At 31.8% G+C, this 15,000-nt stretch overlaps 1 protein-coding gene across 3 annotated transcripts in view; it reads right to left on the reverse strand.

The window, feature by feature from the left end:
• Positions 1-15,000, reverse strand: part of tanc1b (tetratricopeptide repeat, ankyrin repeat and coiled-coil containing 1b) — a 199,793-nt gene that overhangs the window by 168,357 nt on the left and 16,436 nt on the right. For 2 of the 3 annotated variants that reach the window (XM_051119882.1, XM_051119884.1), the window contains exon 2: positions 9,584-9,673. In XM_051119882.1, the coding sequence (XP_050975839.1) occupies positions 9,584-9,641 (58 nt within the window). In that variant the 5' untranslated portion in view covers positions 9,642-9,673. The remainder of the gene's footprint in view (positions 1-9,583; positions 9,674-15,000) is intronic. The other variant, XM_051119883.1, reaches the window with a different exon arrangement.

The raw sequence follows: 15,000 nt of genomic DNA on the forward strand, positions 1-15,000 counted from the left end.
TCTCTTAACAAAGGATCCACAACAAGCCACCCTGAAGGATTTTACTTTTGCAGAAACATCCGGAGTGAAAGTCCTATCTGGAGTTAATATCTGCATTAATGAGCTGCCAACAGCATCAGCATTGTGCAGCCATAACAATACCACACAAAGACATGATGTGTGTAAAATGGAATGATAAATGAACGCTGATGATGTTTAGGTCAGAGATGGGACGCTCAAACTTTAATTCAATGCAAGCTCAAAAACAAGTTGCATTTGGACATTAGAGCTTCTAGATGCATCTTACCAAAATACATACAACAGTGAAATAAACCCTGCTAGGATGATAAAGACGGTCTTGTATCATCATGAAGGGTTCATTCCGCAATAATGATCTGCACATTTTCATGCTTATCACATGCCTACATGAATAAATGGACACAAAATATCATATATACAGAAATCTAAAGAAATTCACAACAACCCGTCAAAATAAAAGTTCGGTTTAACCTGAAAACACTGTCTCAGAAATAGGCTGTACGTGATACTACTATTACTACTACTGTTGAAAAAAAATCTAACTTTATTTTTTTAAGAAATAATCAATACAACATTATTGTATATATAACAATATTTCTTCCATGTTTAAATGTTAATAGTAAATCCCATATATTTGCCAAAAAAAAAAGTGATAAATTTTCATTAATTAAAAGATCAATGAAATCAATATTTTATTCCTTTAAAATATTGATTTATTTTATTTGATAACCAAAAAAAATTTAATACACAAAAGAGAATTGCTGAGGGGGAAAAACATTCATAATTCTATATAAATAAAATTATTATTTTTATTATTATAAGGCTATTGTAAGAATAAATAAAAGTTGTTTTATGCATTTAAATAATTAGACATGCTAAAACAATAATAAAACATATGGTAAGTTAAAATAAAACATTTCATTGAGCTCTAAACATGTAGTTTTTGTTAAACATTTAATAAATTGATGTTAAATTGTATAAGTTTCATAATTTTAATTAATTAGACATGTTTTTTGATTCAGAAAATTAAATTTAACCATTAAAAAGATTACCAGAATAATTAAAACGGAAAAAAAATGAATTTGGGAACAAAAATAAAACGGATTTCATAGGGCCCTAAAAATATTTGAGTTTTCAACTTGAAATGAAAAGAAAAAGTGCATACTGATATGAGAGTCACCACCATGGTTTATGCAAGAAATTGCTTGCTGGTTAATTATTTTTATTAGGTTTAGTAGCATTATATACAAGCATTTAACCACTAAATGTCAAGATCAACCAATCAGAATCAAGTATTCCAGAGAGAATTAATATTATACAATCACTTATGATCAGCATATGGATCAGCAATTCTTCAAACGATGACTGGAATTTCAGAATCTACCAATGGGACCTGAACTTCCATTTCCAACTTAAATGAACACAGTCAAATCAGAAATATAAGTCACCATACGCTCGTTAAAACACGCTGAAAGCCCTTCCAATATTTTATGAGGTCAAAGGGCAGAGGTTCGGTTTTGCTGCTGCAAAATGCCTTGGGCAAAACTGACCTGCTAATAGTGAATGTAAATGTCAACGTCATGTTCAGATGTGAACCTGGACATTATGAGGCACTGCAGGTGAACAGACCTCAAAGTGTTTCAGTAGTGGCCTCATTAAACTGTCCCTTCCCATGGTGCACTGCAGTAACTAAAGCACATCTGTGACAATGCAAGTCCCAGATCTAGATTAAGAGTGGACCATCACATGCTTACTTCAAATATCAACTAAATTTTGATAATAGCAGAATTAAGGCATTAAAGTAGAATTTACTCCGGAATATCACCGAATTTGAAAAATTTTGGATCAATAAATCAAAAGTAGCGCTGTACAATTATTCAATTGTTTTATTCTCAATTGATTCAATTTTTAAAAAAATAAAAATTGTTTACATTTTATAAATGCATCTGATTATATTACTGTAAAACATAGAATTTATGAAAAAAAATATAATGTAATTTGTGCAAAACTCAAACTATTAATAGATTTGTTTGGACAGGCGGATGCTTACTTCAGAAAACACCACAGATTAATCCCCGGGCCTGATTTAACAAGAACAAGGTAATCCATTCAGTAGCTCACAATGATTAAGAACAGCGATGGTGGCTGGAAATGTGACCTTTACAAGCCAGAGAGCTGATCAAAGACTCCCAACACCTTTAAAACTCAAAGCCACTACCGGAATACTTAAAAAACAGGATAAAAAAGACAAAACCACAGACATGTGTCAGATGTGTGTGGAAAGCCCTCAGATGTGGTGTGGATCAAAATTGAAAAGGGTTTAAAAAAAGGCATCCTAATGCAAGCACACAGAAAAATGCATGATCATGTTCATGCCAGCTACACTGGAAAAAATAAAACCTACACACACACACACACACACACACACACCTACTGAGCTTATGAGTGAACAATTTAGAACACTCTACATAAGCAGAAACTACAGATTTTTTATTGTTAATTGAAATTAAGCATAAATAAAATGAAATATAAACATTGAAATAAACTTAAACTAAACAAATATTAGAAATGTGGCAACTAAGTTATGAAGCACTAAAATGAAAACTATTTTTTTTACAGTGTTAAAATTGTAATTTTATTTTATTTTAAAATTTTATATTAACTATCCAACACTTAAATTAAAATTAAAATTAAAATTTAAATGTAAAATTAATTTTAATAATAAAAAAAATAACTAAAATTAAAATTATTTACTTTTTTTTTTTGTTTGTCTGTTTGCCATTGTTTTGGTTTCCACTTGCTGTTGTATGGCTGATTGCTCCCAATGCTGATCCCAATGTTGTTTTGCATGTTTAAAATATGATAAAATAACAAAAATGTATATAATTTTTAATGATTTATAAATTCATCTGATTATCTGATGACAATCAATGATTTTTAATTAAATAATAAATGAATTACCAAAAAAAAAAAATCTACAGTAGGGCAAAAATACGCAATATTCAATATAAACGTTCACAAAAAACATATGAAGAATTATGACAGAAACAAAAATAGGAAATATATCACAAGTAAAATTAAATGTTTATATAGGCAGAAACTATTGCTAAGCTAGTAGTGGTATTATCATTAAGTAAAATTAGACAAATATTAAAAACATTTAAAAACTTAAAAATGTGTTTACACACTAAACAAACATGTGACAACTTACTGAAATAAGCTACAAAGCACTAAAATATAAACTAAAACTGGATAAAATAAAAATAAATAATCCAAATACTACATTTAAAAAAAAATCTTCATACAGTGGACTATCAGTAAAACTGCCGCTCATCAATTATTTTTGTCTTGTATGAATTAGAATGACATTTGGGTGACGTAAATGATGCATAGAGTTTGTTCTAGTGAATTATGGGATTGCCTACTTCCCCGAAAGGGCATACTTTTGGGAGTATGCCTATGATTCTTAAAAATGCTGCCTACGTAGACAGCTCACTGGGTTTTTGGAGCAGGCACAGAGGGAGAAAATAAAAGATTGAAGGGCTGAATCTGAGATTGGAGATTGCGTGGGATAATGGCTGTGGTGTTTGGCATCAGGGAAGAGTTTCCATGATCCCTTTCAAACTCCCTGGAGCGCTGCTGCAGGCCAAACCGCCAACATTTGCTCCTCTACCGTGTATAGTTAAAAATGATCATGGCTTTCTCCTTCACCCATTACCGTTACAAATCACCAGGGGCCCGTAACATTTAAAAGACGAGGCAGACAATACTAAGTCAATATTCCAGAGACGCTGTCTGTTAAACCTAAGGGTCACATTAGTCAAGAGCTCACTTTGAGATCTGTTCCAAAAACTAGCGAACTGCCTAACTCTTTGTGTATGTGTGCATCTTCTCAATAGTTTGCATCTTTGCTTGCTTATTGACTGGCACAAGTTACAGATCCATCAACCGGTTTGCTCCTTTCTTACACTGGCCGCGGGCCATCGTCATTGTCAAGCTCTGCTCTGCTTTCTAAGACAGCGTGAGGACATCAGTAATTCAAGACTGAGCTCCAAAGCCTTTCAGAACGGCAATATGATATTCAGCAAAGTGAAAAAACAGCCTCCACTCCTTGAATTCAGACAACATGTGCTGCTATACATCTGGAGTTTGTAGTGCACAAGTCCCAGCCAGCCTGGACGTAAATATGCCACTAATTCCCCAACCGGGACGTCATCAAATGACAAGACAGCAAAGCGATTCCACCATGAGCCACATCAAGAGCTGACAAAACATGTCATTCCTCATTCAAGGAAACAGCAGAGATACTGAACGGCCGGAACCATCCCAGTGGGATCGAGAGAGATGCTGACAACTAATATAGAAACAAAAGAAGAGGAACCAGAGGACTAGTCATAGTAAATCACTGCATTAAAAACTTGTAACTTTATAAATGTTGGGCAGAAAACGCAGACAATCTCAGAATCCAGTCATAAAAATGGAATTTACTGTATAAAGCGGAATGTCACTGAATTTGGCAAATTTTTGATGAATAAATCAAGGTAGTGCTGAACAGTTAATCTAAATCTTGAGTAGTGCCTGTGAATTTTAAAGTGTAAAAGGACTGCTATTTAAATATGAAGTCTGCATGTTCGTCAAATCATATACACATGACAACACAAAAACAGATTTTGGATTTAATTAACTTTTAATTAATTGTTGTTAAATTGTGTAAGTTTCATGATTAATTTGCCAAATAATTAGCCATATTTTTTATTGCGATTAGCAATTAAAAAAGAATTCAGAAAAAAAAAACGGAAAAAATGGAATCCAGAAAATGTAAAAAAAAAAAAAAAAAAAATTTTAAAAAATAAATAAATAAGTAAAATAATAAAATTGATTTTATATGGCCCTAAAATGTTATGTATATTGAATTTTTAATAAATAGTTGTTAAATTGTGCAGGGTAAATAATTAATTAGACATACCTTTTGATTTAATTTAACAAAACTGAATCCAGAAAAAAAAAAAAAAAAAAAATGGAAAAAATGAACAAAATGGAAAATTTACAAGGAAAAAATGAATTTGGTGGGGGAAAAAATGGATAGATACAAAGATAGATAGATCGATAGATAGATAGATAGATAGATAGATAGATAGATAGATAGATAGATAGATAGATAGATAAAATTTTAAAAATTATATTTAAAAATATAATTTATGCTAAACTTTTAATAAATTTATGTTAAATTGTGTAAATTTCATGATTTTAATTAATTAGACATACCTTTTGATTTCATTTAACAATTGGGTAAAATGGGGGAAAAAATCTAACTGAATGACAGATAAATAAATAATAAATAGATTTCATAGGGCCCTAAAAATGTAATTTATGCTAAACTTTTAATTAACTATTGTTGAATTGTGCAAGTTTCATGATTTTAATTAATTAGACATACTTTGTTTTAAATAAACTATTAAAACTGAATCCAAAGAAACAAAAAAAAAAGAACAAAATGGAAATTTAAAGGAAAAAAAGCAATTTGGCGCAAAAAAAATTAAAGGTTAAATAAATATTTTAAAAAATGATTTCACAGGGCCTTAAAAATGTATTTTATGTTAAACTTTTATTCATGATTCTATTATTATTATTAATAAATGTTAATTATAATATTATAATTAATAAATGTATTATTATGATTTTATTTATATTACTATTTCATGATTCATGATGAATTAGAACTGAACCCAGAAAAAAACAAAATGGGAAAAAATGTAATCCAAAAAAATGTAACTTAAAAAAAAAAAAAAAATTGAACTTAGAAAAAAATTACAGAATTTGGTAAAAAATAAATAAATTAATACATAAATAAAACGGGCCCAACCAATGTCAACAGCTGCAAATTCATCTGTTACTTGATAAAATCTAATGAAATTAGACAAACACCAACATGGACAGGTTGTGTGACACCATAATTTGACAAGTTTCTACAAGTTGCAAATTAATTTGCACTAAACAACTGACTGGATGTATGACCGTTGACATCAACAACAACACATATGAAAAGTGTTTTCACTGATATAGAGACCTAAAGAAAGACAGACAGGGTGTGTAAAACATGATTCAAGCATGATGAACACGTTTCTACAGCTGAAAACAACACTTCAGGAAATCAACAAGAGGCGTTCCCATGGTAATGTTGCCTCATGGGGTTTCGAGGGCCCCATGATGGATTGCCAGTGATGTCATTAGTTGATGAAGTACAGACAGTGATGCGTACATGATCTTAAGGTCAGCGTACCAAATAAATTATCCACATGCATTTAAAAAGGGCTGCATGACTAATCAAAAAAAAGGATTATGATCAAAAACAAATTTCATGATGAATTACTTGGATGAACATCTATGAGTGACATCACTTTACAAATAGTGAGAAATGTATTTCTGTGGAAAAAAATATATTTGGGGGGGGGGTGCAAGACCCTGAAAATAAATTATAATAACAAATTATAAAGTTAAACTTGATTAAACTTACAATGAACAATCAACTACTTACAGGAGTGACAACCATACAAATTTGTAAGAAATAAATGAGTCAATCAATCACACTAGAACGCCACCTAGGAGGCGGAGCTACAGAATTCTGAGCCAATCAGGTGAGAGTTCTACAATCATTTCATTTCTAGTTGTGTGCCAGTAGCTTGGCACAAAGGTAAAAGTCTTTATTCACAAAAGAGAGTTCAGTCATAGCTAACATGTCACAGCATGATTTGAAATGAAGCTTTTAAACCATAAAAGCAGCTCTGGACAGCAATAGACACAAAACAAAAGAAATGACCTCACATGAATGTAATTTTGTCATTTTACAGGTGTCAGTTATGTATAAGTATAAATATGAGCTCAGAAAATGACATTCCCCTGAATGAACCCAATGGCTCTGTTCTAAAATCTAGTGAGCCACGATGCTGTCTACATAGTCAGCTGCCTTCTAAAGCAACATCATAAATACAGTACTTTAAAATAACTAAAATAATAATTTGTAAATAGTTGATTGACATGAGCTCTTACCTCAGACCAGCTGTCACGGTCCAGTAACTTTCCTTGTTTCGATGCCGAAAGCAGAGATGTAAGTTAGACAAAAATATCTCAGATTGAGCGACTGAGGTGTTGTGTTGCTGGATGTAATAATGAACATAGTGGTCGTCATTTACTCCCGACATCTGAGCTGCTGAAGATGCAGTAGATTACGTTTGTTTGTAAAGGGAATGCACCTCCCGATCTACATAAATGCGTCTATGTTCACGCGAATCATTCATGATCCAGCTTCACTTACAGCAGAAGTGAGTATAAGCGTTTTTTTTATGAATCTTTGCGATCGCCTTTCCTTATAACGTGGTAGTTAGGAAGTTTAGCGGCTAAATGCGGCTAATGTAAACAAGATCGTCATTCCACAGAGAGAAGAGAGGGGCAGGGCGAGCAGAGCTCATTTGCATTTAAAGGAACAACCCCTTAGAATGAGATGATTTTTGCAGAGCTCATTTTGACAAGGTAAAAAGGGTGTTGTTTTACAAAACCATTGAGAATTTTTAATCAAAGTATATTATAGACTTTTCATTAAGACCCTAAAGAATCATATCAACTTGTGGAAAATGGGCATCCGATGACCCCTTTAATGCATTTGTTTTATGAAGAGTTTCAATCGGAATACACTACCAGAAAGTCAAAAGTTTTTAATATTTTTTTAAAGAAGTCTCTTCTGTTCACCAAGCCTGCATTTATTCGATCCAAAGTACAGTTTATGTTCAATGTTTTTGTTAATTTCAGTGTTTTATTTAGATAATTGTAATTTTAATTTTTTTTTAAATTGATAAAAATGATAGATTAAAAAAATTATTGATACACTACCAGTCAAGAAATTTTTTAATGTTTAAAGAAGTTTTTTCTGCTCACCAAGCCTGCATTTATTTGATCCAAAGTACAGCAAAAACAGTAAAATTTTAAAATAGTTTTACAATTTGAAATAACTGTTGTTTATTTGAATATATTTTAAAATGTAATGTATTCCTGTGCTCAAAGCTACATTTTCAGCATCATTACTCCAGTCTTCAGTGTCACATGATCTTTTAGAAATCATTCTAATATACTGATTTGCTGTTCAAGAAACATTATTTTCATTATTATTATTATCATTATTATTATTTTATTATCAGCATTCAAAACAGTTGAGTGCATTTTTCCGTATTCTTTGATAAATAGGAAGATCCAATGATATTCCAAAGCTTTCTGAAATAAAAAGCTTTTGTAACATTACACACTATAGTGGGAGAAATTAATACTTTTATTAAGCAAGGATGCTTTAAATTGATCAAAAGTGATGATAAAGACATTTATAATGTTACAAAAGATTTCTATTTTAGATAAATGCTGTTCTTCTGAACTGAAAAATATTCAGCTGTTTTCAACATAATAATAATAATAATAATAATAATAAATGTTTTTGAGCAAATCAGAATGTTAGAATGATTTCTGAAGGATCATGTGACTGCGGTAATGATGCTAAAAATTTAGCTTTGAAATCACAGGAATAAATTACATTTTAAAATATATTCAAATAGAAAACAGTTATTTTAAATAGTAAAAATATTTCAAAATTTTACTGTTCTTGCTATACTTTGGATCAAATAAATGCAGACTTGGTGAGCAGAAGAAACTTTGACTGGTCTCTTAATCTTTATCTATCATTTTTATCAATTTTAAATAAAACACTGAAATGAACAAAAACATTGAACATAAACATTTCAATATTTGTTGTATAAAAATGATGATTTGTTTTTACATAATATATGAAAGTTTATCAGTTTTTAAACAAGATACAAGTTATATTTCTCATGCCTCTTCTGCTATTTTAGATCTGCCAAAAAGACATGCAATGCTGCCTTATAATTTGTCCACTTAGAAACCATCACAATTATGCTCCTTAATTTTTGAAAGAGCCTTATGTTACCCACAATGCCTTAAAATGCTGCCTACATAGGCATCTCTCTAGATTTCAAGCAGAGCCACTGTGTTTGGATCTTCTATCTTAATACTTGCTCTTTTGTTCAGGCCAAATCACCATAAATATTTCCATAGCAACATCCCATTATCCCAGGGAATTCAAGTATACACATACACACACACATCTCCTCCTAATTCTCCCGGAGCGTTCAGCACTCTTGCACACCTGTTTCCACAACAGTGCCATAAACCAGAAACCACATCATAAATCCCAGTAAATAAATCCGACACTTTGATCAGCTACATGCTGACAGATCTCCGATGCATATCGGCCACATGACATCATCAGCCGAACCTCAGGCTTCCCCAAGTGATCTTGTTCATGTATCGCCTCAATTAGTACATATTTACAAGTCTAATACCTTCTGATGAGCTTTGTGTTGTGTGAATCAACAAATTAGCTGTAAACCGAGCAAGACATCAAAGAAGGGTATCCATCTCGATGTCATCTGTAAAGAAATGTTATTTCCAAAGTGGAAAAAGTCATGCTTTTCAAACACAAAAATCACAGCTGAAAAGCTGTTCATACCTGCATCCTTCTTGTTTTTCCCACCATCTCTGCTCTTCTTCAGCACGGCCTTGAACATGGCGTGACTCCAGGAATCCCTTCACGACTACGCTGTGGAAACACGAGAGATTTTTCACATGAAGCAGCAGGTTCGTACACAGTTGGTTTGGTAAAAATCGGAAGACCTTACAGTCTAGAGTTACACTCCACCTGAGAGAAAATTCTCTACAAAGACCTTTGAAATGCATCCTGTATATAGTGTTTTTTGACTACATACTCTTTAACGTCCCAGGCATTGATTTTTATTAAAACTAACAGATTTATACTTTCTTTAATGGAAGTCACATTGTTTCTATCATCACAAAAATGTAAACTATATTATTGTCCAGCTCTAATCTGCCAAGTGCAACTATAAGGCGTGAAGATATAAATATTTACATCATGATTTTCTATACAGCTGTTTTGAAACATTTGACTTGAACACAAAACTTGCACTACAAAAAATGTGGTATACAAACAATTTTCACTTAGAAATTACTAGTGAAATAGCATTTTCTTGGCAAAGTATTACAATAATACTTTCAAAATATTTTAAAGAATATTAAACTTTAAAAACTCTTTTTTTACAGTGTAGAAACTTTTTACCATGCATTCATTGTTGACTTTTTACTAATTGTCAAATATCTTTAATGTATTTGTTTTACAAACAAAAAAAATGCTGAAAAAACTAAATTTTACACAAATTGTGTGAAAAATTATCAGAAAAAAAACGGAATCCAGAAAAATTCAAACAGAAAAAACGGAATTCGGAAAAATAGGGCCCTAGTTTAGTTATCTAGTTATCTTGCAATTTTGACTTTTTTCTCTAAATTCAGTTTACTTTGTCCTCACAAATCAGTTTATATCGTTCAGAGTGTATATATTACAAGTCTGGCTTTTTTCTTGCAATACTGAGGGAAAAAATAAAAATTGCAACAAAAATGCACAATTGTGAGAAAAATATGAATTGTTACATAAAAAGTAAAAAATATTATAAGTATGTTAAACTTTAAAAACTTTTTTTTTTTAATTTAGAAACTTTTTACCATGCATTCATGTATACTTTTGCTAATTGTCAAATGTCTTTAAATGTATTTGTTTTACAAATTTTTACAAACAAAAAAATGCTGAAGAAACAAAAACATTTACACAAATTATGTGAAAAACTATCAGAAAAATTTACTTACCTAGTTTTTTTCTCTAAATTTAGTTTCAGAGTTTATATATCACAAGTCTGACTTTTTTTTTTTTTTGCAATACTGGGGGGGGGGACAAAAAGTCAAAATTGCAACAAAAATATCAGAATTTTGAGAAAATTCTGAATTGTTACATAAAAAGCAAAAAAATATTTTAAACTTTAAAAACTCTTCTTTTTTACAGTGTAGAAACTTCTTACAATGCACTGTTTACTTTTGCTATTTGTCAAATGTCTTTAATGCATTTGTTTTACAAAGACTTTCAATATTAAGATATGAATATTCATGATAAAAAATAAAAACTACAATAACTGAAAAATAAACTAAAATAAACAAACCTTCAAACTATTTCTATATTTGTTGTGTGAAAATGCTGAGAAACTAACAATTTTACACAAATTATGAAAGTCCTTTAGTTGTGCGTCATTTCCAAGATGACCAACAATTCTGCCACTTTCTTAAAAATTAATGTCCTTAAAACAAATTAGGACGACAACAGTGTCAGTGAGGAGCTTAAGATTAAATATAAGATTTATAGCAAAAAAACACAAATAATTGATTGTACATTTCCAATTAAGATCAACTGAGATGAATTTGGATAAAGTATCTGCTAAATAAATAAATGCAAATGTAAACAAGTAATTTTACCAAATGTCATTCCCACAACAGAATGTTATCAAACACTGTTGATAACTGAAGATGTGATAGAAAAGTGATGGTTTAGAAACAAAAAAAGACAAAACCAACAGCATTGTTGTTTGATGCATGTACAGTATGTCCACATTATTAAAGGAGAAGTCCACTTCCAAAACAAAGATTCACATATAATGTACTCACCCACTTGTCATCCAAGATGTTCATGTCTTTCTTTCTTCTGTCGTAAAGAAATTATGTTTTTTGAGGAAAACATTTCTGCATTTTTCTCCATATAATGGACTGATATGGTGCCCCGATTTTGAACTTTCAAAATGCAGTTTAAATGCGGCTTCAAATGATCCCAAATGCATTTGTAAACGATCCCACCCGAGAAAGAAGTGTCTTAATCTAGCGAAACAATCGGTTATTTTCATTTAAAAAATAAAATTTAAATACTTTTTCATCTCAAACTCTCATCTTGCCTTACTCTCCCTGAACTCTGTGTATTCTGGCTCAAGACAGTTAGGGTATGTCGAAAAACTCCAATCGTATTTGCTCCCTCAACTTAAAAAATCATTTCAAAATCATCCTACATCACTGCAGAAGTACTGACACAGTCTTCATGCAAGATAGATAAGACTCTTCTTCCTCAGCTGGGTTCGTTTGAAGCCGCATTTAAACTGCATTTTGGAAGTTCAAAATCAGGGCATCATATTCTCCATTATATGGAGAAAAATGCTGAAATGTTTTCCTCAAAAAACATAATTTCTTTACGACTGAAGAAAGAAAGACATGAACATCGTGGATGACAAGGGAGTGAATATATTATTTGTAAATTGTTGTTCTGGAAGTGGAGATCTCCTTTAATAGACATATCAAATAAACAAGTGTGTGTCAAGAGTGCATTTTAAAAGCGTTTATTTTCTAAAGGTCCACAAGGGCAAAATGTGTTTTAAAAAATGTATAAAAAAAAGAACATAATCTAAATAACTTCTTGTATATTTTATTTCTCCATTTGGCCAAATTCTGGGATTTTTCCCACAGTCCACCCACCCTAATGTGTGATCGCTGGTGGGCCGGCATGGAAAGAATTCTTCAATATTTGCACAGAGCGGCTCTGCTCTGCTATCTTGTTATTCCGGAAAACAAGCTGTTGAATTCCCAGCATTCCACATATAATTGATGCTAAACAGCTGAACTTGGGCTTCCCGTGCCACTTGTCACGATAATGGTGAGGTTCCCTCACCTCTTGCATGTTCTTAATGCAAAATTAGCAACACGGGTCAAACGCATTACAACACGTCCATTTATCTGGTTAGACGTTTCTGCACTGTAAACCTCACTGAGGGTGCTCATTTCCTCATTTCTGCCACAGAATTAAAGGGCACCTATTATGCAAAATCCACTTTTAGAAGGTGTTTGGACAGAAATGTATGCTTGATTGTGTGTACACAGCCATCTTATAATAATAAAAATACATCCAGTCTTTATTTAAATTTCATAAAATCAAACTAAGCTCAAAAAAACAAGCACTTTGAAGCCTATCCGCAAAATGACATAATATTTTGGTAGCCCTGCCCACTATTGACCGACAGGCGCATATTACCATAGCAGCCATTTTGGCAAGTATCCTTGCTCTGTTTTATGATCAAAAAATATTCAAGGATTATTGTTAGTGTTTCTGCTGTAAATGTCTGTTGATGCTTTTTAGGAGTTTTACTACTATTTTCTGTTAGTCTATGCACAACTACAATTTGGTTTAATAAATGTTTGTAAGAGTTTATTTATATATCTTTTTGTAAAGTTCATTGATATTTTCTATACCTTTAAAAGAAGGAAAGTAATTACATTATGAAGTTGTCAAAAGGTACCGGGTTTGGTACTTTTTGCGTTCGTCTTCAGTGTCTCTGGCCTCTGTTAACTGATGTTTAAAGAGTTCGTAATATTTCCACACACATGACATTTTGAAAAAATATTGCATGCAGTTTGTGTGCAAGCCCGGAACAGATCGGTCGAAATATGTCCGGTTGATCGGTGCATCTGTACTCTACTCTGTATGAATTAAATACAGATTAATCATTGTTAAAGCTACAAAGTTACTGGTCAAGACAGATATTTTGACATACTTTTGTAGGCTATCTGTCCATCAGAGACGCGTCTCTCTGTGATCGCTTGAAATTTCAAATGAACAAGACTTAAAAACATGAGCAAATGATAAACTTTCGTGATGACGCAGCAGTGGACCGATCGGGCCAGTGACAGATTCGTCAACTGTCCCGAGCGTCTTTCACGCTGGCCCGGGCCATCGCGCACTCCTTATTGTCGAGCCCTGCGTTATAATAAACAATCTGTATTGTATTTGAATTTGAAGCTTCACAGGCACATTCAGGAGAGCCATAAGATTAATATTACATCTTGTAAAAAGGGGCATAATAGGTGCCCTTTAAAAATTAAAAAAGGTAATGACTGATGATTTATTTATTTATTTATTATTTTTTTTTTTTTCAGAATTACAAGTTTAGGGCCCTACAATTTCTGATGCAAAAAAACGCGGACCGAATCTCAGAACCCAAATAATAACAATAAAAACGGAGCTTACAGTTTAATGTGGAATGTCATGGAATTTATCAAAGTTTGGACTAATTATTCAAAAGTAGGTCATTAGACTTAAATCAAATTGAGATATGGACTAGTATCTGTAAATATTAAGCTGCAAAAAGACTAATAAATATAAATTCTGCATATTCTACATGTCTCCCGGTCTGTTTTGTTTCCTACTCGTACTGAAGCCTGTCGTCATTAAATGAGAACATAAATACAGTAACAACATCTCCAGAACAGCTTTGAGGTTTATATCTCACAATTCTAACTTTTTCCCCTCTGAATTCTGCATTTGCATCTTGCAATTTTGACTTTTTCTCTCTGAATTCAGTTATTCAATTCTCCCTTTTTCTCACAATTGCAAGTTTATATCTCAAAGTTTATATAGCAATTCTGAGTACATATTGCAATTCTGAGATCAAACCATGCAATTCTGACTTTTTTCCTCCAATTCTGACTTCCTACCTAAAATTCTGAGTTTGCGTCACAATTATATTTTTTTGTTTACATAACAGAATAAAAAAGGTAATTGCAACTTTTTAATCTCACAATTCTCAATTGCAATTCTGACTTTTTTCTTGCAATACAGAGATTTTTTTTGTCGTCAAAATTGCAACAAAAATTTTAAGAAAAATCTGAACTGTTAGATAAAAAGTCACGATGACACTTTTTTATTCTTTTATCTTGTGGCAAAAACAAGCTTCCATATGGTGCATCTTGCACCATATTGAATGTACATACTGAATATAAACACATCAGGGATGTGCAACATTATTATTACCACAATTGTATTTCTTTTCAACAGAAAAACTAATGCTTCACAGTTCACACAATATTTGAACTCATATTTTGTTCAATGTGATTTATTTTCATGTATTTTATACAAATGATATTCTCATGCCCTCCTCTGAGAAAACAGCCCTGCAACAAAGACTAAAAGAGTAAAATATAAAGTGTGCCTGACAG

Source organism: Labeo rohita, chromosome 9, assembly GCF_022985175.1.
Source record: "Labeo rohita strain BAU-BD-2019 chromosome 9, IGBB_LRoh.1.0, whole genome shotgun sequence".
Lineage (NCBI taxonomy): Eukaryota > Metazoa > Chordata > Actinopteri > Cypriniformes > Cyprinidae > Labeo > Labeo rohita.